The 27,653-nt window shown below is 41.1% G+C and overlaps 2 protein-coding genes and 1 non-coding gene across 8 annotated transcripts in view; all 3 read right to left on the bottom strand.

Moving 5' to 3' along the window:
- The window catches only part of LOC121538531 (bromodomain adjacent to zinc finger domain protein 2A-like), a 46,039-nt gene extending 42,246 nt beyond the window's left edge, over positions 1-3,793 (bottom strand). For 4 of the 5 annotated variants that reach the window (XM_045207200.1, XM_045207203.1, XM_045207202.1 and 1 more), the window contains exon 1: positions 3,618-3,787. The gene's annotated coding sequence lies outside the window, so the exon portion shown is untranslated. Of the gene's footprint in view, positions 1-3,617 lie in introns of all 5 variants that reach the window. The other variant, XM_045207201.1, reaches the window with a different exon arrangement.
- A 10,748-nt stretch (positions 3,794-14,541) lies between these two features.
- LOC121538530 (prostaglandin E synthase 3) lies at positions 14,542-26,594 on the bottom strand. Of its 2 annotated transcripts, none has more exons than XM_041846652.2 (8): positions 26,375-26,594; positions 24,591-24,704; positions 23,958-24,027; positions 23,722-23,820; positions 22,397-22,486; positions 22,160-22,216; positions 15,843-15,870; positions 14,542-15,680 (listed from the first exon to the last, which is right to left on the bottom strand). In XM_041846652.2, coding segments are annotated over exons 1-8 (480 nt in total). In that variant the 5' UTR covers positions 26,377-26,594; the 3' UTR covers positions 14,542-15,660. The 2 variants fall into 2 exon arrangements, with proteins under 2 accessions (XP_041702586.1, XP_041702585.1); XM_041846651.2 differs by having other exon boundaries at positions 22,349-22,486; positions 26,375-26,592.
- LOC121538681 lies at positions 24,781-24,854 on the bottom strand. The gene has a single exon (XR_005995230.1). It is a non-coding gene; the product is annotated as a small nucleolar RNA SNORD59 (small nucleolar RNA).
- Positions 26,595-27,653: the final 1,059 nt, after the last annotated feature.

The raw sequence follows: 27,653 nt of genomic DNA, 5'->3' as shown, positions 1-27,653 counted from the left end.
TATATATATATATATATATATATATATATATATATATATATATATATATATATATATATATATATATATATATATATATATATATATACACATATATACATATATATACATACATACATACATACATATATATATATATATATACATACACATATATATATACACATATATACACACACACACATATATATATATATATATATATATATATATATATATATATATATATAAACACACACACACAGCTGTGGAAAAAAGTAAGAGACCACTGCAATTTTTTCTTAAATCAGCATCTCTACATGTATGACAGCCATTCCATTCCAGTCTGTTGAATTCCAACACAGGCACACCTCATTCTACTGAATTAGGTACTGATTAGGTGATCACCTGAACCAAATCTTATTTAACGAGGAAAAGTATAAAAAACACTGCTGTGGTCATCACTATCCTCTTGCAATAGGACCAGCTGGATGGCAAAAACAGTGCTAATAGTACCTCAAAAGTAATATTAATTTAAAAAATAACTATTGACCATGCCAAAATAGTTGAAAAGGAAAGTTTTGAGTGAGGAAAAGAAGGGTTCAATTCTAGCTTTACTGGCAGAGGGATACAGTGAGCGTCAGGTTGCTTCCATCCTTAAAATTTCAAAGACGGCGGTTCATAAGAACAAGGTCAAGCAGCAGACATTGGGGACAACAAAGCACAGACCAGCAGAGGGTGAAAACGACACTCTACTGACCGGGATGACCGCCAACTCATTCGAATGTCACTCAACCTCCGTAGGATGACATCAAGTGACCTACAAAAAGAATGGCAAACGGCAGCTGGGGTGAATTGCACGGCGAGGACGGTTCGAAACAGGCTCCTAGGGGCAGGGCTGAAGTCGTGGAAAGCTAGAAAAAATCCCTTCATCAATGAGAAGCAAAGAAGAGCCAGGCTGAGGTTTGCAAAAGACCATAAGGATTGGGCCGTAGAGGACTGGATTAAGGTCACCTTCTCTGATGAGTCCAATTTTCAGTGTTGCCCAACACCTGGTCATCTAATGTTTAGACGGAGACCTGGAGAGGCCTACAAGCCCCAGTGTCTCGCACCCACTGTGAAATTTGGTGGAGGATCGGTGATGATCTGGGGGTGCTTCAGCAAGGCTGGAATCGGGCAGATTTGTCTTTGTGAAGGACGCATGAATCAAGCCACGTACACGGTTGTCCTGGAAGAAAACTTGCTTCCTTTTGCTCTGACATTGTTCCCCAACTGAGGATTGTTTTTTCCAGCAGGACAATGCGCCATGCCACACAGCCAGGTCAATCAAGGTGTGGTTGGAGGACCACCAGATCAAGACCCTGTTGTGGCCAGCCCAATCTCCAGACCTGAACCCCATTGAAAACTTCTGGAATGTGATCAAGAGGAAGATGGATGGTCACAAGCAATCAAACAAAGCTGAGCTGCTTGAATTTTTGCGCCAGGAGTGGCATAAAGTCACCCAACATCAACGTGAAAGACTGGTGGAGAGCATGCCAAGACGCATGAAAGCTGTGATTGAAAATCTGGGTTATTCAAACAAATATTGATTTCTGTACTCTTCCTAAGTTAAAACATTAGTATTGTGTTGTTTAAAAATGAACATGAACTTATTTTCTTTGCATTAATCGAGGTCTGACAACACTGCATCTTTTTTGTTATTTTGACCAGTTGTCTTTTTCTGCAAATAAATGCTCTAAATGACAATATTTTTTATTTGGAATTTGGGAGAAATGTTGTCAGTAGTTTATAGAAAACAAAAAAAAAATGTTTTACCCAAACACGTACCTATAAATAGTAAAACCAGAGAAAATTATAATTTTGCAGTGGTCTCTTACTTTTTGCCATAGCTGTATATATACACACACACAAAGTAGCTAGCTAGATCCATACACAAAAATTACTTGGTTACAACTGCAGGCGTTGGCAAGCCTGAGATGGACTACTATGAATGATGACACGTTGTGGACGACATGATCACAAACATTGCACTCCCAAAACTCCCTACAAATGTCGCAGTTAGAGCAGCAGATGGGATGCCCTGGCCAACAAAATAATGGACAATGTACGCCACAGATTGATCCAGCACAACGGACCCGTTTTGATAACGGAAAAACTACAATATTTTGGTCTGAGATACATGTTTTCAAGAAAACTACAAGTTGAAAAAAAGGTATATCGTAGTTTTCAACAAGTACATATTGTATGGAACGTCTGCCAGTTCGTAAACCCAATGTTTAACTGCGTTTTTCAACATCCATCCCACGATAAACAGTATATTAGCACGAAAAGCTAACTAACACTAGTAGCTGAAAACATTGGCGTGTCATACTACGGTAGATCGCTGCAACTGTAACCTACATGTTTGGGCCATATCACAAATATATGGTAATTGCAATAACCAAAACAGCAGTTATTCATTTATTAGTTACTTTCAAACGATATAACATGTTATTCGATTGTACATCATTCTGCTTACCATCTCTCACAGGCTAGGCTAACTACCACACGTGACCATGCGCTCGCGGATAGTACCCACCCCCCCCGGACCTGAATTTCTCTCATCCACAGCTCAACAAGCTAACTAGATTATCTGTGTAGCTAGCTAAGTGTTCATCGACATAAATCAAAATGTAGCCCTCTGATAAAAAGCCGACTTTTTTTCTCTCTCTTTTTTTACTATGGCTGTGTTTAATAAAAACAATTATTGTTTTACATTTGTTTCATGATAACATGGTTGCTATCTATTTTAACTTGTCCAATTGAAGTTGATTAATTTAATGTTTGCTTGTTAGCTAGTTAGGTCATTATAGCTAAACCATCTAGCTACTGTAGCTAACGTTATCCAGTTGCTTATCAAACGGTCAATAACGAAAACAAAAAGGGCTTAGCAGGGCTTGTAATGTTAGTTGAATTGAATAACAAAATTACTCGAGCAGTTGCATTAAGCATGTTTCGTTTTGGTATTGTCCATATCTTGACAAGTTAGTTAACTTGTGTACTAGAGTAGCTAAATATTTTCATATTAACTTTCATTCAAAACTCGCTAGTAGATAAACGGCTAATGCTCATTAAATAACGTCATTTCCAACTAGCGAGATAGGCCTATCTGGTTAGCAACACCGCGCTCAGTTAGCATCTGAATTCACGTCTTTCTACGCTCTGCAACAAAAACAATCCACAAAGGAGGTCGTGAGATGTAACTAGATAGTTACATTTAATACAATCGGGTTGAAATTATAGAATTTGCTGGTTGTTTCAACATTCGACACAGCGAGGCCCTATTAGATAACGCTAAATTCAAGGTTATTTACAATAATCAGCAACTGAAGTTACAACGCAGTGTAAAACTAGCTAGCTAATAACAGTCACAGCGGGTAGCTAACTAGCTAATAAAACGTGGAGAATCGAAACAGTAGTCTTGGAGTCTCTCGTTCTTGTTTACGTTACTGAACATTTTAGGATGCTCTTTTGTTAGCAAGCTAATAAACTCATTGTTTTCGCTGTAACATTATTTGCCTTAGATATTGTGAAACAGCATCATCCTCCCTCACACACACAAAAGTTTTCGCCATAAAATTGAATTAAAACTGCCTAACCTTGTAATCCTTGAATTTCAAAGGCACCGATGCCTTTGATTCTCCGATTGAACAAAAATGGTTGAAGACGGTACAGGCTATGTAAATAATAAACAGGTTTTCGCTAACCTTTGGGTTTCAAATTAGCAAACATGGCTGGTGTTTGAGCGCAGCCATGATCACAGAAGAGAGCGAAATCCGAACCGCAAGAGGAAGTGAATGGGTTACACACTGCGGGCAGCCTGGTGAGCTCTGGGTCCTAGCGCCGAAAAATCATAAATTAGACTTGTCATCTGATGTACAGTTGAAGTCGGAAGTTTACATACACTTAGGTTGGATTAATTAAAACTCGTTTTTCAAGCACTCCACAAATTTCTGGTTAACAAACTATCGTTTTGGCAAGTCGGTTAGGACATCTACTTTGTGCATGACAAGTAATTTTTCCAACAATTGTTTACAGACAGCTTATTCCACTTATAATTGACTGTATCACAATTCCAGTGGGTCAGAGGTTTACATACACTAAATTGACTGTGCCTTTAAACAACTTGGAAAATTCCAGAAAATGATGTCATGACTTTAGAAGCTTCTGATGGGCTAATTGACATAATTTGAGTCAATTGGAGGTGTACCTGTGGATGTATTTCAAGGCCTACCTTCAAACTCAGTGCCTCTTTGCTTGACATCATGGGAAAATCAAAAGAAATCAGCCAAGACCTCAGGAAAAAAATTGTAGACCTCCACAAGTCTGGTTCATCCTTGGGAGCAATTTCCAAACGCCTGAAGGTACCACGTTCATCTGTACAGACAATAGTACGCAAGTATAAACACCATGGGACCACGCAGCTGTCATACCGCTCAGGAAGGAGACGCGTTCTGTCTCCTAGAGATGAACGTACTTTGGTGCGAAAAGTGCAAATCAATCCCAGAACAACAGCAACGGACCTTGTGAAGATGCTGGATTAAACCGGTACAAAAGTATCTATATCCACAGTAAAACGAGTGGACAAAATCTGAAAGGCCGCTCAGCAAGGAAGAAGCCACTGCTCCAAAACCGCCATAAAAAAGCCAGACTACGGTTTGCAACTGCACATGGGTATAAAGATCGTACTTTTTGGAGAAATGTCCTCTGGTCTGATGAAACAAAAATAGAACTGTTTGGCCATAATGACCATCGTTATGTTTGGAGGAAAAAGGGGGTGACTTGCAAGCCGAAGAACACCATCCCAACCGTGAAGCACGGGGTGGCAGCATCATGCTGTGGGGGTGCTTTGCTGCAGGAGGGACTGGTGCACTTCACAACATAGATGGCATCTTGAGGAAGGAAAATTATGTGGATATATTGAAGCAACATCTGAATAAATCAGTCAGGAAGTTAAAGCTTGGTCGCAAATGGGTCTTCCAAATGGACAATGACCCCAAGCATACTTCCAAAGTTGTGGCAAAATGGCTTAAGGACAACAAAGTCAAGGTATTGGAGTGGCCATCACAAAGCCCTGACCTCAATCCTATAGAACATTTGTGGGCAGAACTGAAAAAGCGTGTGCGCGCAAGGAGGCATACAAATCTGACTCAGTTACACCAGCTCTGTCAGGAGGAATGGGCCAAAATTCACCCAACGTGTGGAAGGCTACCTGAAACGTTTGACCCAAGTTAAACAATTTAAAGGCAATGCTACCAAATACTAATTGAGTGTATGTAAACTTCTGACCCACTGGGAATGTGATGAAATAAATAAAAGCTGAAATAAATCATTCTCTCTACTATTATTCTGACATGTCACATTCTTAAAATAAAGTGGTGATCCTAACTGACCTAAGACAGGGAATTTTTACTAGGATTAAATGTCAGGAATTGTGAAAAACTGAGTTTAAATGTATTTGGCTAAGGTATACAATGTAATTAAAAGTACGTATGAATTTGAGTATAACCACAGATGAATAGGGGAAACCGAGTTAGTTAAGTATATTTGGTCTAATACTAGACACAGAGTATACACATAACCTAAATATATATATATATATATATATATATATATATATGGTGGGGAGAACAAGTATTTGATACACTGCCGATTTTGCAGGTTTTCCTACTTACAAAGCATGTAGAGGTCTGTATTTTTATCATAGGTACACTTCAACTGTGAGAGACAGAATCTAAAACAAAAATCCAGAAAATCACACTGGACCTTGAGATGCTTCTTACGGAGCCACTCCTTAGTTGCCCTGGCTGTGTGTTTCGGGTCGTTGTCATGCTGGAAGACCCAGCCACGACCCATCTTCAATGCTCTTACTGAGGGAAGGAGGTTGTTGGCCAAGATCTCGCGATACATGGCCCCATCCATCCTCCCCTCAATACGGTGCAGTCGTCCTGTCCCCTTTGCAGAAAAGCTTCCCCAAAGAATGATGTTTCCACCTCCATGCTTCACGGTTGGGATGGTGTTCTTGGGGTTGTACTCATCCTTCTTCTTCCTCCAAACACGGCGAGTGGAGTTTAGACCAAAAAGCTCTATTTTTGTCTCATCAGACCACATGACCTTCTCCCATTCCTCCTCTGGATCATCCAGATGGTCATTGGCAAACTTCAGACGGGCCTGGACATGCGCTGGCTTGAGCAGGGGGACCTTGCGTGCGCTGCAGGATTTTAATCCATGACGGCGTAGTGTGTTACTAATGGTTTTCTTTGAGACTGTGGTCCCAGCTCTCTTCAGGTCATTGACCAGGTCCTGCCGTGTATTTCTGGGCTGATCCCTCACCTTCCTCATGATCATTGATGCCCCACAAGGTGAGATCTTGCATGGAGCCCCAGACCGAGGGTGATTGACCGTCATCTTGAACTTCTTCCATTTTCTAATAATAATTGCCAACAGTTGTTGCCTTCTCACCAAGCTGCTTGCCTATTGTCCTGTAGCCCATCCCAGCCTTGTGCAGGTCTACAATTTTATCCCTGATGTCCTTACACAGCTCTCTGGTCTTGGCCATTGTGGAGAGGTTGGAGTCTGTTTGATTGAGTGTGTGGACAGGTGTATTTTATACAGGTAACGAGTTCAAACAGGTGCAGTTAATATGGGTAATGAGTGGAGAACAGGAGGCCTTCTTAAAGAAAAACTAACAGGTCTGTGAGAGCCGGAATTCTTACTGGTTGGTAGGTGATCAAATACTTATGTCATGCAATAAAATGCAAATGAATTACTTAAAAATCATACAATGTGATTTTCTGGATTTTTGTTTTAGATTCCGTCTCTCACAGTTGAAGTGTACCTATGATAAATATTACAGACCTCTACATGCTTTGTAAGTAGGAAAACCTGCAAAATCGGCAGTGTATCAAATACTTGTTCTCCCCACTGTATATATATATATATATATATATATATATAACACTGCTCAAAAAAATAAAGGGAACACTTAAACAACACAATGTAACTCCAAGTCAATCACACTTCTGTGAAATCAAACTGATCCTCTTAGGAAGCAACACTGATTGACAATACATTTCACATGCTGTTGTGCAAATGGAATAGACAACAGGTGGAAATTATAGGCAATTAGCAAGACACCCCCAATAAAGGACTGGTTTTGCAGGTGGTGACCACAGACCACTTCTCAGTTCCTATGCTTCCTGGCTGATGTTTTGGTCACTTTTGAATGCTGGCGGTGCTTTCACTCTAGTGGTAGCATGAGACGGAGTCTACAACCCACACAAGTGGCTCAGGTAGTGCAGCTCATCCAGGATGGCACATCAATGCGAAGGTTTGCTGTGTCTGTCAGCGTAGTGTCCAGAGCATGGAGGCGCTACCAGGAGACAGGCCAGTACATCAGGAGACGTGGAGGAGGCCGTAGGAGGGCAACAACCCAGCAGCAGGACTGCTACCTCCGCCTTTGTGCAAGGAGGAGCAGGAGGAGCACTGCCAGAGCCCTGCAAAATGACCTCCAGCAGGCCACAAATGTGCATGTGTCTGCTCAAACGGTCAGAAACAGACTCCTTGAGGGTGGTATGAGGGCCCGACGTCCACAGGTGGGGGTTGTGCTTACAGCCCAACACCGTGCAGGACGTTTGGCATTTGCCAGAGAACACCAAGATTGGCAAATTCGCCACTGGCGCACTGTGCTCTTCACAGATGAAAGTGACAGACGTGACAGAATCTGGAGACGCCGTGGAGAACGTTTTGCTGCCTGCAACATCCTCCAGCATGACCGGTTTGGCAGTGGGTCAGTCATGGTGTGGGGTGGCATTTCTTTGGGGGGCCGCACAGCCCTCCATGTGCTTGCCAGAGGTAGCCTGACTGCCATTAGGTACCGAGATGAGATCCTCAGACCCCTTGTGAGACCGTATGTTGGTGCGGTTGGCCCTGGGTTCCTCCTAATGCAAGACAATGCTAGACCTCATGTGGCTGGAGTGTGTCAGCAGTTCCTGCAAGAGGAAGGCATTGATGCTATGGACTGGCCCGCCCGTTCCCCAGACCTGAATCCAATTGAGCACATCTGGGACATCATGTCTCGCTCCATCCACCAACGCCACGTTGCACCACAGACTGTCCAGGAGTTGGCGGATGCTTTAGTCCAAGTCTGGGAGGAGATCCCTCAGGAGACCATCCGCCACCTCATCAGGAGCATGCCCAGGCGTTGTAGGGAGGTCATACAGGCACGTGGAGGCCACACACACTACTGAGCCTCATTTTGACTTGTTTTAAGGACATTACATCAAAGTTGGATCAGCCTGTAGTGTGGTTTTCCACTTTAATTGTGAGGGTGACTCCAAATCCAGACCTCCATGGGTTGATAAATTTGATTTCCATTGATAATTTTTGTGTGATTTTGTTGTCAGCACATTCAACTATGTAAAGAAAAAAGTATTTAATAAGATTATTTCATTCATTCAGATCTAGGATGTGTTATTTTAGTGTTCCCTTTATTTTTTTGAGCAGTGTATATATATATATATATATATATATTAATATACATAACCTACTGGTACTGAAAATATGATGAGTTTTATCACAATGTTGTTTCAGATTAACAATGTATTTTTCCTGTAATCTCACACATTTTCGCACATTTCACTGTCATCAGTGACCATATTGAGCATTTTCCAGGCTTAAAGTTTATGACCTGAAACTTTCAGCTACACGCAAACCAATTGTCAGCAGCACTCAAACCATGTACATTTACGTTTTTTCTGGAGAAATATGTTACTCCTACAACTGGATTGAAGCTTACTTTGCATTAATTTCTGATACCCTGGTATAGATAAGGGGTAGACCGCTGTGACATCTTCATCTTACCATCATTCAGATCCATTTGGATTTTATGTATTTTTATGTCTAGTGCTCACCTGCTGCAAAACCAATTGCCCTCTGGGACAGATAAAGTTGAAACTTGAATGTCTCGAGTATAGACATCATGATATTAGTTTGTGCCATTTTGTGTAAAGATAGCGCACTACACAGTAGGGATATGGTCTCTCACATCATATGGTTCTTGTGTTGAAGACCTGCAAATTCAGTGTAGTGCAATATGTGTGCTACTTTTAATATACTTATACAGCGCCACAATTTTAACCTATTCATTTCCTGTTACATTGTTAGAAAGTCTAACATTTCATGGTAAACTATTATGTTGAAGCCCTTTATCTACTTCACCAGGATCAGATGAACTCATGGATAAAAAAAATATGTATGTCTCTGCATGCAGCTTGAAGGAAGTTGCTAACTAGAGCTAGTGCAATTGCTAACTAGCGTTAGCGCAATGACTGGAGGTCTATGGTATCAGCTAGCATGCTAGTAGATGCCATAGACTTCAGTGATTGCGCTAACGCTAGTTTCATTGGCTTGCCAAAGTACCGCTAACTTCCTTCATACTGGATGCAGAAACATAACAATGGTATCCATCAGTTTATCTGACTCTGGGTAAGTAGATACAGGGCTTCATTGTCAAAATCCCAAAGTAAATCCCTTTAATGAAATTAATGTTTTAATTTTGCAATATTGTGGTATAGGCTACTCCATGTCCTATAATAAATTAGGAAAATTGTCAGATTGAGAACATGGAATATATTAAAGGAATATAACTACCTACATTCTAGGCTGCTTTCATTAATTTATTTTAGTGCAATAACATTAATGGTAACATAAATGCGTGCAGGTGTTTCTATTCATTTCATGTGACATTTGTTGACCCCTGCACCTGGATAATTCTTGGAAGTGTGTTCACTGGCCTACTTTTGAACAGGCACACACACCTTATCATTGTGCAAAACATCATTGACCTTTTATAAAGACTATCCAATCCTGCAGCAAAAACCTGCCCTTTTAGAGACAAGAAGTATTCAGACACCTTGACTTATTTCACATTGTGTTACGTTACAGCCTTATTCTAAAATTGATCAAATAAAACATTTTCCTCATCAATCTACACACAATGCCCCATAATGACAAAGCGAAAACAGGTTTTTAGATATTTTTGCAAATTTATAAAAAATAAAAAACAGAAATACCTATTTGCATAAGTATTCAGACCCTTTGCTATGAGCCTCGAAATTGAGCTAAGCTGCATCCTGTTTCCATTGATCATCCTTGAGATGTTTCTACAACTTGATTGGAGTCCACCTGTGGTAAATTCAACTGATTGGACATGATTTGGAAAGGCACACACCTGTCTACAGTGAGGTAAAAAATTTATTTGATCCCCTGCTGATTTTGAACGTTTGCCACTGACAAAGACATGATCAGTCTATAATTTTAATGGTAGGTTTATTTGAACAGTGAGAGACAGAATAACAACAAAAAAATCAAGAAAAACGCATGTCAAAAATGTTATAAATTGATTTGCATTTTAATGAGGGAAATAAGTATTTGACCCCTCTGCAAAACATGACTTAGTACTTGGTGGCAAAACCCTTTTTGGCAATCACAGAGGTCAGACGTTTCTTGTAGTTGGCCACCAGGTTTGCACACATCTCAGGAGGGATTTTGTTCCACTCCTCTTTGCAGATCTTCTCCAAGTCATTAAGGTTTCGAGGCTGACGTTTGGCAACTCGAACCTTCAGCTCCCTCCAGATTTTCTATGGGATTAAGGTCTGGAGACTGGTTAGGCCACTCCAGGACCTTAATGTGCTTCTTCTTGAGCCACTCCTTTGTTGCCTTGGCCGTGTGTTTTGGGTCATTGTCAATGCCATGGCTGAGGGAAGGAGGTTCTCACCCAAGATTTGACGGTACATGGCCCCGTCCATCGTCCCTTTGATGCGGTGAAGTTGTCCTGTCCCCTTAGCAGAAAAACACCCCCAAAGCATAATGTTTCCACCTCCATGTTTGACGGTGGGGATGGTGTTCTTGGGGTCATAGGCAGCATTCCTCCTCCTCCAAACACGGCGATTTGAGTTGATGCCAAAGAGCTCGATTTTGGTCTCATCTGACCACAACACTTTCACCCAGTTCTCCTCTGAATCATTCAGATGTTCATAGGCAAACTTCAGACGGGCATGTATATGTGCTTTCTTGAGCAGGGGGACCTTGCAGGCGCTGCAGGATTTCAGTCCTTCACGGCGTAGTGTGTTACCAATTGTTTTCTTGGTGACTATGGTCCCAGCTGCCTTGAGATCATTGACAAGATCCTCCCGTGTAATTCTGGGCTGATTCCTCACCGTTCTCATGATCATTGCAACTCCACGAGGTGAGATCTTGCATGGAGCCCCAGGTCAAGGGAGATTGACAGTTATTTTGTGTTTCTTCCATTTGCGAATAATCGTACCAACTGTTGTCACCTTCTCACCAAGCTGCTTGGCGATGGTCTTGTAGCCCATTCCAGCCTTGTGTAGGTCTACAATCTTGTCCCTGACATCCTTGGAGAGCTCTTTGGTCTTGGTGGAGAGTTTGGAATCTGATTGATTGATTGCTTCTGTGGACAGGTGTCTTTTATACAGGTAACAAGCTGATATTAGGAGCACTCCCTTTCAGAGTGTCAGTAAAAGGCACATGACAGCCAACTTGGAGTTTGCCAAAAGGCACCGAAAGGACTCTCAGACCATGAAAAACAACATTCTCTGGTCTGATGAAACCAAGCTTGAACTCTTTGGCCTGAATGCCAAGCGTCACGTCTGGAGGTAACCTGGCACCATCCCTACGGTGAAGCATGGTGGTGGCTGCATCATGCTGTGGGGATGTTTTTCAGCGGTAGGGACTGGGAGACTAATCAGGATCGCAAAGTACAGAGAGATCCTTGATGAAAACCTGCTTCAGAGAGCTCAGGACCTCAGACTGGGGCAAAGGTTCACCTTCAAACAGGACAACGACCCTAAGCACACAGCCAAGACAACGCAGGAGTGGCTTCGGGACAAGTCTCTGAATGTCCTTGAGTGGCTCAGCCATAGCCCGGACTTGAACCCTATCTAACATCTCTGGAGAGACCTGAAAATAGCTGTGCAGCGACGCTCCCCATCCAACCTGACAGAGCTTGAGAGGATCTTCAGAGAAGAATGGAAGAAACTCCCCAAATACAGGTGTGCCAAGCTTGTAGCGTCATACCCAAGAAGCCTCAAGGCTGTAATCGCTGCCAAAGGTGCTTCAACAAAGTACTAAGTGTAGAGTAAAGGGTCTGAATACTTATTTACATTTGACATTTTAGTCATTTAGCAGACGCTCTTATCCAGAGCGACTTACAGTTAGTGAGTGCATACATTATCATACTGGCCCCCCGTGGGAATCGAACCCACAACCCTGGCGTTGCAAGCGCCATGCTCTACCAACTGAGCTACACGGGGGCCTATGTAAATGTGAACGTGATATTTTATTTATTTTATATTTGCAAAAAATTCTAATAAACTGTTTTTTCTTCGTCATTATGGGTATTGTGTGTAGATTGGTAAGGGGGAAAAAACAATTGAATTCATTTTAGAATAAGGTGGTAACGTAACAAAATGTGGAAAAAGTCAAGGGGTCTAAATTATTTCCAAATGCACTGTATTTAATCTTCAGCTTTGCCAGAGTTTCATTTCTCATTAAAATGGGCACATTCAGGAAAAGCATAAAACAAAACAAATACCATAATATTGTTTACTCAAAAGAAAAAGACTGTACTCAAGAATATGATTTTTGAATAAACAACTATTGCTTTCTCATTAAGCCATTTAATTGAATTAAAGGTTATCCCGTTTATTGTTGAAACCTTTTTCAACGCTCAACCTCCTCTCGTTTCACAGTTCCTAATTGTTTTCCACGCTTTCACGGCATAACTATTTAATTACTCTCATTCAATACCGAAGAGAAATAGCGGCTTTAGGACTCGACGGGATGTCTCTATCGGAATCATTAGAGCGCAAAGGGTTCTGGTCAGAATGCTACAGGAAGTGATGCTGAGATAGCACAAAGATGGGAGGTTTTCGTTTAAAGATGCACTATGCAGAAATCAATCCGCCATTTCCTGGTTGCTAAAATATTAATATTTCGCCTAATTTAAGTTTATGTGACAAATCTAGCAAGTATAGTGGAGAGAATCAGTGTACCATCTAAACCGCAGTGAAATATATTTTCCATAACCAAAAAATATTGTATTTTCAGGTGGTGTACAAAACCGAAAGTAAAAGACGCTAAAACGAAACTTAAGCAAGGGAAGCATGGAAATAGCGCACATAGAACACGTCTACCGCTTCTTAGGATGTGCTCGTATATTCACTCTGGAGTGCCAGAGTGTGCTCTGGGCGTTCGTAAATTCAGAGCGTTGTCAGATTGTCCGTTGTTAAATTCAGTGAGTTGTTAGACTGTCCAATCATAAATTCAGAGCACACACTGGACACTGGCTGAGGAGAAGGGTTGTAGGGTTGATCCGAGCATTCTGACCTCAACAGCAGTCAAGCAACCAAGCTAACTGGCTAACGTTGGCTAGCTACTTCAAGACACAAATAAGAGAACACCTCACTATGATCATTTTACTAGCCCTAGCAGAGCTGGTTAGGCTGTTTTTATGTTATCTAGAGCGTTGGTGACTGTAACTGTGCCACTGGCAACAATAAAAGTAAGTTTTTTTTTTGCCGACTTTTACTGAGACCTGTCATCTTCAATGGGTGTTGCGTGTTCGTAAATGCATCAGTTATTCTGTGTGTCAGATGAGTGTCTGAAATCGGATTAGTCAGAGTGAATTTACGAACACACCCTTAGACTTGTTTTCAAGGAGAATTACATATCTATAACTCACATTTCTATGTGAATTTGGTCGTCCCTAAAGGTACATATTGCAGCTTTAATAATACATTACAAAAATACCTACATAAATTGAAATAATTGGAGGTACTACATTCATGTATTTTTTTTGTGTGTGACAGAAACCACTTTCCCCCTTCATACTGGAACTGAACGCAGTATGCTATTTATTATATGGCCCTATTCTCATTTTAGTGTAATGAATTTGACCGATATTGACTCTATACGAACTTTGCCATTTGATGCTTGTTGTAAAAATAGAAATGGTTCTCGGTGGCCATCTTTCAGCCTCCCCCATCCCCTATGATAGCCGGTGGTCATCCGCCGCTCGGACATGCCATCATTTCACGTTTTCACCCTGAAAAAACGGATGATAACCAACGATACAATATATCCTCATACGTTGATTAGACCAGATTATGTAGCCTATTTAAAAGAGCTCAGAAAGTTATAGGGAAGGGAGGATAGATGATCATAGATAATAGTGAACATGAAGCAGAATTATTTATAGGATATTTATTTACCTATATTAGCTGTCCAAACATGTCTGGAGGTTGAGAAACACGGCTCTATACTGTAGCCTATTCTTTGTCAATTGTTTTGGAAAACTGTGATTAATGTAGTTCAGTAGCAATATCCTCCTATTTACATCTAAACTTTCAGAAAAGTCGCACCCTAATGAAAGCCGTGTTCTATAAAACGGCTTTGACATGCCACCTGCATAGACCGTCTTCAAACACACACCATGTGAAATATGAGTCTTAGACAGTTTATTAGAAATATGTAGACAATTTTTAAAAAAATTCACTGCAATTCAACATCAATTTAAATTCTTCAGCCTGTGATAACCTGACAGGTTGACTTACACACACCAATAACTAAGTTTATATTTGTCTCAGCTGACTTCCATTTTCTTGACAGTGCAAATATAATTAGGTCATCATACATGTTTACCATCTCATATCAACAACCCCCTCACCACAGGAGGCCCAGGAGTATTAACTGCCATAACTCTAAACAGATGGAATATTCTTGAGAGTAAAAGACAAATCCAGATGTTTTCAGAGGCCTAAACAGATAGGAATGGGTAAGTTCTACTCCTGTGTCGCCTCATGTGTAAATGTGTGATGAATAACTCAACTGCTGTTAGATCGCAAATAGTAATACAGGATTAGTAAAATAAAGAAATTGATCGTGGGGAGCAACACGTCAAGACAGATGCCTGTAAGAATTCGAGAACATTCAAAAGCTTTTGAACATAACATTGATAAACTGTTTGCGATTTAACAGGTGAGGAAGACAGAGAAACATGGAACTGTTTCTCTGATCACTATCTGTATACCACAGGGGAGGCTCACAAGAGGGTACCAAACAGAAAATGTAAACTGTTGAGGGATGTAGCTATGGTCTTCAAAATCAAGTTCTCCCCCCCATTATTTTAAGAAACTACACTGATCAACTAACTTAACACACAGAACCTTGGAGGGGGGGGGGATAAAACAGATGTTTAATTACTTTTCATTTCATTACACTTGACAATCTCTTCACCACATATATTGCTTTCTAGGTTGAGGATGACTATACAGTACTTTCGAAACAAATCATGAATGCTTACTCTAATAATTAATAGTAAAACAGGATACGCCAAGAGTGCAGCACTGCAAATAGAAGTGGAGACTGCTACTCTATACAACACTATGCATATCAACCTTAAGTGGATTGATTAGAAATTAGCTCTGGAGCAGAGGCTATGGATTTAAACATGGCTACCGACTCATTTCTGTAGAAGTTTTTTTTCACTGCCTTCAATTTCAAGATAGTTTATGATTCCTCCTTCCTTTCTTCCATCCCTCTTTCCAGGATTGAGGTTTTTCATTCCAAATCAGGCATTTCTGAAAAAAGTCAATAATGGAAAGTAAATAAATGGCCATATGATAAAAACAACAATATACTTTGCATAGCACTTTTGCACCAAAACATTTCTGGGTTAAGGGATGTCAGGGTATAAAAATGATTAGAAAGCTCAGTATCTGATCAGAAAACATTTCACTTACTTTCATCGTCACTATCTGCAGACTCATCCTAAACAGGAATAGAAACAAGCATGAGATAAAATTACATATGAAAGGGCTCCAGACTGACAATTGTCACATTTCGCAGCCCTTTGACTTGGCTGTGTTAGTTCAATTTGTAAATTGGTCGCACGGGTGCGAGCTGCACATTCTACATGGTCACCTCACGCAAAACGTAATATTTTCTAAGAGACTAAAACCATGATTTGCTCAAAACAGTAAAGAGCATTATCCGCATGATTACTGTAATGAAAGTGTCTGCCATGGCACAGTGCCCGTTTAGCTGGGGCCTGCTGCTGTGACGAGTGGGCCACTCACTGCCTCTCCCAGGAAGATTTTTTCTTCTGATTGTATAACATTTCAGAATCCAATTGTGGGGGAATCCTGTGTTATACGGGTGTCACCATTGAAGAGGCATTTCTCAGCTTTCAATATTGAGCTCAATAGCAGCCATTTTACAACAAATATATTTTATAGGCCTATGGCGTTTGAGATATGGAGCATGCAAAATGCGCATCCGCCATTGTGATTGCATAAGTCTCACTGGGAAGTAGGTGGGTATTATATTTAGAGTTAGCGACCTAGCTAATGTTTGAGTTTCCACTTATTCAGGTGGTGAATTAGCCCTTAATAAATAAGCATAGATATTAGTGCACATAAAGATGTAGGCAAATCAATCTCTATTGAACAAAACAAATCTGAAAATTCTTGAGCCCTATTTGAACAGTTAAATATAACTACAATAGCCTAATTGTCAACCCAAAATTCAATGGCTGGATCAAAATATTTGGAATCATAACATGTTAGATGAAACCATCTCAGTAGTCTTATTACACTTCCTAACCATCTAGTCTAAGCCTTATTCTAAACTGGATTAAATTATGTATTTCTCTCGTCAATACCCCATTCTACACACAATACCCCATAATGACAAAGCGAAAACAGTTAAAATGTTTTCATATTTCATCCAAATAAAAAACAGCAATACCTCATTTACATAAGTATTCAGACCCTTTGCTATGAGACTCAAAATTGAGCTCTGGTGGATCCTATTTCCATTGATCATCCTTGAGCTGTTTCTACAACTTGATTCGAGTCCACCTGTTGTAAATTGAACTGATTGGACATGATTTGGAAAGGCACACACCTGTCTAAATAAGGTCCCACAGTTGACAGTGCAAGTCAGAGCAAAAACCAAGCCATGAGGTCAAAGGAATTGTCCGTAGAGCTCCGAGACAGATCTGGGGAAGGGTACCAAAACATTTCTGCAGCATTGAAGGTCCCCAAGAACATGGTGGCCGCCTCCATGCTTAAATGGAAGAAGTTTGGAACCACCAAGACTCTTCCTAGAGCTGGACGCCCGGCCAAACTGAGCAATCAGGGGATAAGGGGATAAGGGCCTTGGTCAGGGAGCTGACCAAGAACCTGATGGTCACTCTGACAGAGCTCCAGAGTTCCTCTGTAGAGATGTGAGAACCTTCCAGAAGGACAACCATCTCTGCAGCACTCCACCATTCAGGCCTTTATGGTAGAGTGGCCAGATGGATGCCACTCCTCAGTAAAAGGCATATGACTGCCCGCTTGGAGTTTGCCAGAAGGCACCTAAAGGACTCTCAGACCATGAGAAACAAGATTCTCTGGTCTGATGAAACCAAGACTGAACACGTTGGCCTGAATGCCAAGCGTCACGTCTGGAGGAAACCTGGCACCATCCCTACGGTGCGGCAGGGACTGGGAGACTAGTCAGGATCGAGGGAAAGATGAACGGAGCAAAGTAGAGAGAATGTCATCGAATGGCCCAGCCAGAGCCTGGACTTGAACCCAATTGAAAATCTCTGGAGAAACCTGAAAATAGCTGTGAAGCGACGCTCCCCATCCAACCTGAGAGCTTGAGAGGATCTGCAGAGAAGAATGGGAGAAACTCCCCAAATACATGTGTGCCAAGCTTGTCGCGTCATACCCGAGAAGACGAGGCTGTAATCGCTGCCAAAAGGTGCTTCAACAAAGTACTGAGTAAAGGGTCTAAAATACTTAGGTAAATGTGATCCGTTTAATTTTTATTTTATAAATAACATTTGCTAAAAATTCTAAAAACACATTTTTACTTTGTCATTATGGGGAATTGAATCCATTTTAGAATAAGGCTGTAATTTAACAAAATGTAGAAAAGTCAAGGGGTCTGAATAATTTCCGAATGCACTGGAAGCTACGGAATATCATTTTTGGTGAGTTCGGAAATTTACAAGCGAATGTGAACAAGAGACATTGTACAAATGACCAAAGTTGACGCATGCTTGTCTGAAGGAAGAACAGTACTGGCTCTGGAGCAGCATGTGTAGGCTACACCTTGTGTCTGTGTGGAGTCGCTAGGGCAACGGGGCTGCCTGCTCTGCTCCGAGAACGGAGAAAAGGGAAGGGGAGAAGACGGGCGAGAGAACTGAGAGGAGAAAAAAACGCAAGGAAATCAAGATAGTGGCAGCTGTAGAACTAACTCATCCAAAGGGCTTTGACTTCTCAAACATGGTACAACGCTAAACACAATGATGCCCTGTCACCCTATTAATTCAGCCAACTAGCAAGTTCAACTTAAAGGTCGCGTTAATGCATAATTCAGGAAAAAAATATAGGGCATAAGACATATCTTGCTGTGTTTTGTAAACAGATATAAAATGCTTATTATTGTCATTCTACTCGGCATCAGACTAATTTCGTGCTTCAGTTGCACTTCTCCACGCAGATGAGAATTCCAAAACAGGCCTTCTATCAGCAGAAAGCGATCTGGCTGATGCGTAGCTACTTTTCTCCAGTACTTTTCTCAGTGTAGCCAGCCTACTTTTCTCCAGTAAAATGCAAGATTAACTTTAAGCAAATATTAGGAAATGCAGCTGGCTAAATTCATTCTGATGACAATGAAGCTATTTTCTGCAGAATGTGTTGCACTAATGTATTTTCTGTGAAGGAAAACTATAGTTGCACGTCCCAGATCACTCTGTTGAAGCAAAGAAACACGTGACCCCTGTCAATACACAGCTGGACTCACCTGCTCCCGCTTTCTCATGTTGTGCTATTTACAAACAAACACGTGACTGACAACTGTTCTGGGGAGCTATGGTAAGCTTCATAATGTAAAATAATGTGACAGGTGAAATGAATAACACGATCTGCTTCATCGCCTAAGGTATTGCAGGTATTTACTTAAGTAGCTACAAATATTAAAATGTATTGAAAAACTTCAAAGAAATAGTTAACGGCATTGAAAACCCATCCAGTGGTTATTTCCAAATACCCCAGTATACATGGTATACCACCCAAGACTAAAAATAAATAATTTGATGAAACATTGAATTTGGCATTACTGTTATTAGCCCATAGAAACACCTTGAATAATAGATTCACTACATGGAACATAGTCCCCCAGAAATATCAAAGGGAAGTTTGTTCTGAAGTGTCTGTCCTATATCTGAGAGATATGAGTAAGATCAGGAAACTATATATATATATATATATATATATATATATTTTTTTTTATGTTGGCATGTATTTAACCCCTTATTTTAGGCACTAAACTATCTCCATATATACTCCAATTATTTTTTTTTACTGGTACCAGGGGCTTCAAACGAGTCTTATGGTGTCCTAGAGCAAAACAACCGACACTTACACTACTGGTCAAAAGTTTTAGAACACCTACTCATTCAAGGGTTTTTCTTAATTTTTTTACTATTTTCTACATTGTAGAATAATAGTGAAGACATCAAAACTATGAAATAACACATATGGAATCATGTAGTAACCAAAAAATGTTAAACAAATCAAAATATATTTTATATTATTCAAATAGCCACCCTTTGCCTTGATGACAGCTTTGCACACTCTTGGGATTCTCTCAACCAGCTTCATGAGGTAGTCACCTGGAATGCATTTCAATTAACAGGTGTGCCTTCTTAAAAGTTAATTTGTGGAATAGTCCCCTGTAGCTCAGTTGGTAGAGCATGGCGCTTGCATTGCCAGGGTTGTGGGTTCGTTTCCCACGGGGGGCCAGTATGAAAAATGTATGCACTCACTAAGTCTCTCTGGTTAAGAGCGTCTGCTAAATGACTAAAATGGGCCAAGAAACACAAGCAATGTCTCAGCCTCCAGTATCTATGCTGCAATAGTCTATGTGCCGGGGGGCTAGTGTCAGTCTGTTATATCTGGTGTTATTCTCCGGTCTTATCCGGTGTCCTGTGTGAATTTAAGTATACTCCCTCTAATTCTCTCTCTCACCCCCATCCCGGAGGACCTGAGCCCTAGGACCATGCCTCAGGACTCCCTGGCCTGATGACTCCTTGCAGTCCCCAGTCCACCAGGTCGTGCTGCTGCTCCAGTTTCCACTCTTCTGTCTGCGGCTATGGAACCCTGACCTGTTCACCGGACGTGCTACCTTGTCCCAGACCTGCTTTTTTCAACTCTCTACCGCACTTGCTATTTCAACCTCTAAATGCCTGGCTATGAAAAGCCAAGTGACATTTACTCCTGATGTACTGACCTGTTGCAACCTCTACAAAAAAACAATATTTTTTTCTTCTTCATACAACCACTGTGATTATTATTTGACCCTGCTGGTCATCTATGAACGTATGAACATCTTGGCCATGTACTGTTATAATCTCCACCCGGCACAGCCAGATGGGGACTGGCCACACCTCAGAGCCCTTGTTCCTCTCTAGGTTTCTGCCTTTCTAGGGAGTTTTTCCTAGCCACCGAGCTTCTATATCTGCATTGATTGCTGTTTGGGGTTTTAGGCTGGGTTTCTGTATAGCACTTTGTGACATCTGCTGATGTAAAAAGGGCTTTATAAATAACATTTGATTGATTGACAAGTGGAAATGTGTCCTTTGGTCAGGAGTCCAAATGGGAGATTCTTGGTTCCAACCACTGCGTCTTTGTGAGATGTTGTGTGGGTGAACGGATGATCTCCGCATGTGTATTTCCCACCGTAAAGCATGGAGGTGGTGTTATGCTGTGGGGGTGCTTTGCTGGTGACACTGATATATTTAGAATTTAAGGCACACAACCAGCATGGCTACCACAGCATTCTGCAGCGATACGCCATCCCATCTGGTTTGGGCTTAGTGGGACTATCATTTGTTTTTCAACAGGACAATGACCCAACACACCTCCAGGCTGTGTAAGGGCTATTTTACCAAGAAGGAGAGTGATGGAGTGCTGCATCAGATGACCTGGCCTCCACAATCCCCCGACCTCAACCCAATTGAGATGGTTTGGGATGAGTCGGACCACAGAGTGAAGGAAAAGCAGCCAACAAGTGCTCAGCATATGTGGGAAATCCTTCAAGACTGTTGGAAAAGCATTCCAGGTGAAGCTGGTTGAGAGAATGCCAAGAGTGTGCAAAGCTGTCATCAAGGCAAAGGGTGGCTATTTGAAGAATCTCAAATATAAAAAATATATTTTGATTTGTTTAACACTTTTTTGGATACTACATGATTCCATGTGTGTTATTTCATTGTATTGATGTCTTCACTATTATTCTACAATGTAGAAAATAGTAAAAATAAAGAAAAACCCTTGAATGAGTAGGTGTTCTAAAACTTTTGACCGGTAGCGTACGTGTTCGTAGTGTGTAGGCCAAACTGTTCGGACGATACATACAGAAATTGGCAGGAGAGGCTGTACTGACTTCAGACAAGTCCCGTGACACTTGTGGGGGCCTCCGTGAGATCTCATCTTTCCACAGAGGGGTCATAATAGTTTGTAGGCCAAGCCGTTCGGTGGCTTTAGACGCTTTGTGAGGACAATTTTTGGGATGTCATCATGGCAGATGCGGAAGGGCGATATCGGCATATTGAGACTCAGCTCATGCAACAACAAAAAAAACGATATCTCTATCTTAAACAGGGTTTATGATGCTTTTTTAAACGTTAATTTGTTTTCCACAGGGCCTATGAAATTGTAGAAGGGTTAATAAAGCACTGAATTACTTTATAAGATGATTACTAAATTCTCTCTATTGCATCCCACCGCAGGAAAAATTGCCGCAACCAAATAATGGGCTGATGCCACCAACTGGAAAAACCTAGTGGCAACAGCGCCACCAGGGGAAAATGTTAGACTGGATCGCAGACTATGGTTTGAATTGTACATATTGTGTCCCACACATTCTTCTAAAGAGACTGATTAGTCATTAGCAAGCCCATTCACAAGAGGCACATGACTAGTGTGGGACATTGCGTTTTTGTACAAATTCAAGTAAAGTGAAACTGAGAAAAAGAGGATGAACTCCACAGAGAAGCTCTTACATCATCAGCACCATCTAGATCAGGTAGGTCATCTTCCCCTCCCATGTTGTTCATCATCTGCAATCAGAATCACACAGAACAGCCTGAGCCAAATATAATAATGCTGTTATGTACTCATTTGTACAGTCTTTGACCAACCTTTCATACAGCAATCAAGAGCAAGTTCACCATTTGCCCTAGGACCCTTACTTTAGCCATTGCTTCTTGTGTGTTGAACGCCATATCCCCGTCTCCTACCTCTGAGAAACGATCGAAGTTGCCTAGCTCCTCGTCCGAATCGTCCTCCCAGTCTTTCCAGTTGTTAAAGTCAACGCTGAGCCAAGTTAGCTGTTGAGGAATATCATGTATGACAAAAAGGCTTGCAGACGCTTGTTTGGAGGAAGTCATCTTCCTGGCTCCTTACGTGCATTTAGAATTCAGTGTGTTCCGAAATCAATTATCGACCAATACTTAAGCACAGAATACTAAATTTTTATTTTAACAAAATACACACACAGTGCATTCGGAAAGTATTCAGACCCCTTTACTTTTCCCACATTTTATTATAGCCTTATTCTAAAATGGATTAAATATGTTTTTCCTCATCGATCTACACACAATACCCCATAATGACAAAGCGAAAACAGGTTTAGTCATAAAAAACTAAACCGGATATACCTTATTTACATAAGTATTCATTATGGGGTATTGTGTACAGATCGCTGTGGATTTTTATTTATTTAATCAATTTTAGAACATGGCTGTAAAGTAACAAAATGGGGAAAAAGTCAAGGGGTCTGAATACTTTCCAAAGGCACTCTGTGTATATATATATATACACACACTACTGTTCAAAAGTTTGGGGTCACTTAGAAATGTCCTTGTTTTCGAAAAAAATAAGTTGCAAAGTTGCAAAGAAAAAGCCATAACTCAGACTGCCCAGCTTAATCTTTTCTTTTTATTGGCCAGTCTGAGATATGGCTTTTTCTTTGCAACTCTGCCTAGAAGGTCAGCATCCCGGAGTCGCCTCTTCACTGTTGACGTTGAGACATTTTGAGCCTGTAATCGAACCCACAATTGCTGATGCTCCAGATACTCAACTAGTCTCAAGAAGGCCAGTTTTATTGCTTCTTTAATCAGCACAACATTTTTCAGCTGTGCTAACATAATTGCAAAAGGGTTTTCTAATGATCAATTAGCCTTTTAAAATGATAAACTTGGATTAGCAAACACAACGTGCCATTGGAACACAGGACTGATGGCGGCTGATAACGGGCCTCTGTACGCCTATGTAGATTTTTTTTTTATCCGTCGTTTTCAGCTACAATAGCCATTTACAACATTAACAATGTCTACACTGTATTTCTGATTAATTTGATGTTGTTTTAATGGACAAAAAAATTGCTTTTCTTTTGAAAACAAGGAAATGTCTAAGTGACCCCAAACTTTTGAACGGTAGTGTGATATATATATATATATATATATATATCACACTACCGTTCAAAAGTTTGGGGTCACTTAGACATTTCCTTGTTTTCAAAAGAAAAGCAATTTTGGCAAATACATTAGACAGCATAACTGACCTTAGCCTTCTCTTTTGTTAGCCTCGGCCACGGCTTCCCAGGTTCTGCTTTTCGTAAACAGCACAACACTGACCGATCTGTGCGTTTGTGTATGGATTCCTATGTGTGTCCAAGAGAGATACATGAACACTTTCACTCCGCAAAATTAAGTTCCATTAGTTATAGATCATAGGATGCAATCTGTACCTCGTCCTGAGGACAGGATGACAATGTAATGAAGTGATTGAGTGACTCACATTTTCATCAATGGCTTCGAAAAGGTCTACTTCATTCTCGTGTTTGACTTGGTCAGTTCCTCCAAGACAACTGGTAACGGGAGGGGTGAAAGGAATTTCAGCATAAATGTGACTTAAAGGGATTCTCTGGTACTTTTGTATACTTCTTAGCCAGTAGTTCTGAAAGTAGCGCTCACAAGCCAAAGTGGTCCCTGAAAATGGCATACTACATCACATATGTGCAGATATGTGCACCACATCATTGCTCTCCGTCTCTGCTGCCTGTGCATCTTGCTAGCTGTCACTCATACGGCGTGGGGCTGAAGCTCATTGGTTGTACTCAGATTGCTAGGGGGCTGGCCCACATGAGGTAAACGTAGGGAAAATGGCGCCGCACAACTTCCAGAAAAACAGTTTCTTTCAAACTAGGGATTTTGTGGCTAATTGAGGTAAAACAGTAATTCTGCTCATAGATTATGCATGTATGAACTACACAGTGACACATCCAGCCCAAAGTGGGAGGGTTAAAAAGTACTTAGTAGTCGTTAAAGTCCCAGAGCACATCTTTAAACTGAATTAGAGGGATTTTCAAATGCCTAGAGCAGTTCTGGTCCAACCTTTTCTTTAAACCACTGACTTGATGTCACAACTCACCTGAAAGCAAACTTTGCTTTCTCGAAATTGATCTTGACATCCTTGCTGTCCGCTACGCAGAACTCGATGTAGACGGAGTCCCGCCTGTCATACCACTTAGCAGTCGCTGGATGCCTGGGAACACAGATGAAGAAACTCAATGAATGACAACGTTCTACATAATATTTATTGAGTTGAGAAAAGCAAAAAAAAATCTCAGGACAGAAAGGTTGGCTTTAGTAGACTCAGAAGAACAAAAGTTACTGTATCAGTCATCACTGAAGAGGAAGGATCTCCTGCTGGTATTTTACAGCAATGTTGTCTTGGATAGCAAACTGCAAGCAAATCCCCCTTATCATTACAGTTAAGATTTAGGGAGGGTACACTGATCCTACAGCTGTACCCAAGGGTAACTTCTACCCCAGTGCTAGTAACAGAGTGGGAGGCGGGACAAACGGCTGTGGAGCACCTGCATGGAGCAGGTGGGACACAGTTGCGACAAAGGCTCACCATCAAAGGCAGGTATATCAGGTTGCCAATAAGGCATCAATTTGCTGCGATACAGTAAAGGCAAGATGGTTCCAAAATGGAAAACGGCTGAGTATTTATTAAGAAGCAATCCGACTGTCAACAGATTCACGTTTATCATATCAAAAAGGATGGAAAATACTGACGGAATGTCAAAGCTGATTAAAAACGTCCCTATGTCCTCAAAACGGACATTGTCATGCCTCTCACATATGCGAAGTTACCTGTGCAAACTCAACTGTGATCATTTCAAACACATTTTTGATAGTTTAATTCATTTTCAACTACTTTCTGCTCTCATGTGATACTGTAACAGTTAGTTTAGAAATGCCCCAGTGCAAATGTAATTTAGATTACCATACAGCTGACCTTACATATGCATTTAACAACTATTAAGGACTTCAGTCAACAATGAGCATGCTGTATCATTAGCCAACTAGCCAGCTCGCTTGGCTTCCTTATAACTAGTCAGCAGTAGGATAAACAGCCTTTCATTTTGTTCAGAGCAACTGGACATTATCTAGCCATGTGCATGGTATGAATATAAACATTCGGTTACAGCTAAACTGTCCGTCGTTTTTTAAATAAATACTCTTAGGCTGGCTAGCTACTTATGCTAAACAGAGCTCTTTGAACGTTACATCTTGTGTGAAGCAGGAATTTCCGTTCTCATGTGGCTAGCGTAAGCTAACAAACTAGGTAAGGCCAACCCATGGTGAACTAATCTAGCTAGTTAATAACGTTAATCCGTTGTAGAATATATTTTCCTACCTTGCTAGTTAGCTAGCGTTAGCTCATTGAAACATACACAGGACAGGAATGCACACCACATGCCATGCGGAGTCATGCACTTGACCATACTAACTAGACAACTTCCATTACTGTAGCTAGATAGTTAGCTAGCTTCTACTAATGGCTAACGGGAATTTAGCACATGGGTGACTGAGTAGACAGAAAACTAGTAACGTTAATGTTAAGTTGACTAACGTTAGTAACTAGCTAGCGACTTCCTTGCCGCTAGCTAGTTAGCAAATCAACGTACGGACATTAGCATTATCATTAACTTGCATTGTAAGTTAGCTTGGTAGTTAACAGATAGCTAGCTACGAAATAAGGCCTATCATCGCTAGGTGTTCCTCCCGCCTTTCGTAAAAGCATGTTGGTATGCTAGGTAGTTAGCGGCATAACGAAACAAACGACGTTAGCTAGCTACTTGCGCTAGCGTGCTTTTGCTGGCTAAATTGTACGCACGCGCTCGCCATTCCTCCCAAACTTACATGTCTTGTAGTAGATATGCCAAAGACCGTTGTGATCGCCTTCTCCTTGGGGATACACAATTAATTTAGAATACTGTCCTGATAGGCTTTTCGTTTCAATGGGGTGTGTGCAAACTACAAAAATGTGTATTGAATAGCCACACACACTGCAAGGCCACCCTTTCTACGCCTCGCGGACTGGATCTCTGTATGGACCTGACGTTGTGACGCAGCTACCTCGCATTCGACGTTTCTAGAGCATTCACCAGCAGGGTTCTTCTTCTTCTTCAGTGAGGTTTATCGGCGGTTGGCATCCAACGTTATGGTGCATTACCGCCATCTACCGTACTGGAGTGTGGGCCAGAGAAAGGGATAAACTAAATCCTACCTGCCAACCCAGTTTCTCTTAAAAAAGAAAACAAAATATGTGATACTATATCTAATGACGTTCTACTCAATATACTCTTTAAACTAATTTCCTGTATACCCTTCTCCCTCATACTTAATCTCATCCTCTCTCTTTCCCTCTGATACTGCCCACACTGTAGCAATACATGCTCCACAGTCTCTATTTCCTGACAATAATCACATTTTCCTGATGGATGCTTTCCTATCACGCTTAGTGTCTTATTCAACTGGCTGTGTCCCACCCTTAATCTTGTAAATATAGCCTCCTCTCTTCTGTCCCTTCCTGCCGTCCTCCCCTCCCCGACTTTCCTCTGTACTTGAAATAAATGCCTTCCCTTAATATGTATATTCCACTGCTCCTGCCATCTCTGCACCATCACTGTATATATCAGTCCTTTTGCCTCTGCCTTGCTCATTGACACATCAACATCCCCACTACTAAGTGCTTGTTTAGCCTGTTAATCTACTGCTTCGTTCCCCTCCACCACCACATGGGCTGGAACCCAAGTAAATCTTATCTTAATCCTGCCATGGGTTTGTAGCACCTCATAAAGCAGGTCTTGTCTGCTACGTGAGCTAAAAGACTGGAGACTCATTAACACTGTGCAGGAGTCAGAGCAAATAACTATTCTGTCTGGTTTAGCTTCCTCCACCCACTGCAAGGCCAACAGTATGGCCATCAGCTCCGCCGTATATTTACATTTACATTTTAGTCATTATTAGCAGACGCTCTTATCCAGAGTGACTTACAGTTTAGTGAGTGCATACATTTTTCATACAGCCAGATGATCTGTAATGCGTTTCCTGACTTCACCAGTGGGGTTCAAACAAATTAGTGACTAATCAAAACTAACACACAAGGCCTGAAAACCAGCCCAAATGTATGTTTTCA

This window comes from Coregonus clupeaformis, chromosome 24, assembly GCF_020615455.1.
Source record: "Coregonus clupeaformis isolate EN_2021a chromosome 24, ASM2061545v1, whole genome shotgun sequence".
NCBI lineage: Eukaryota > Metazoa > Chordata > Actinopteri > Salmoniformes > Salmonidae > Coregonus > Coregonus clupeaformis.
Note: the sequence above shows the minus strand (reverse complement) of the source record. Positions and strands in the feature narration are given on the sequence as shown.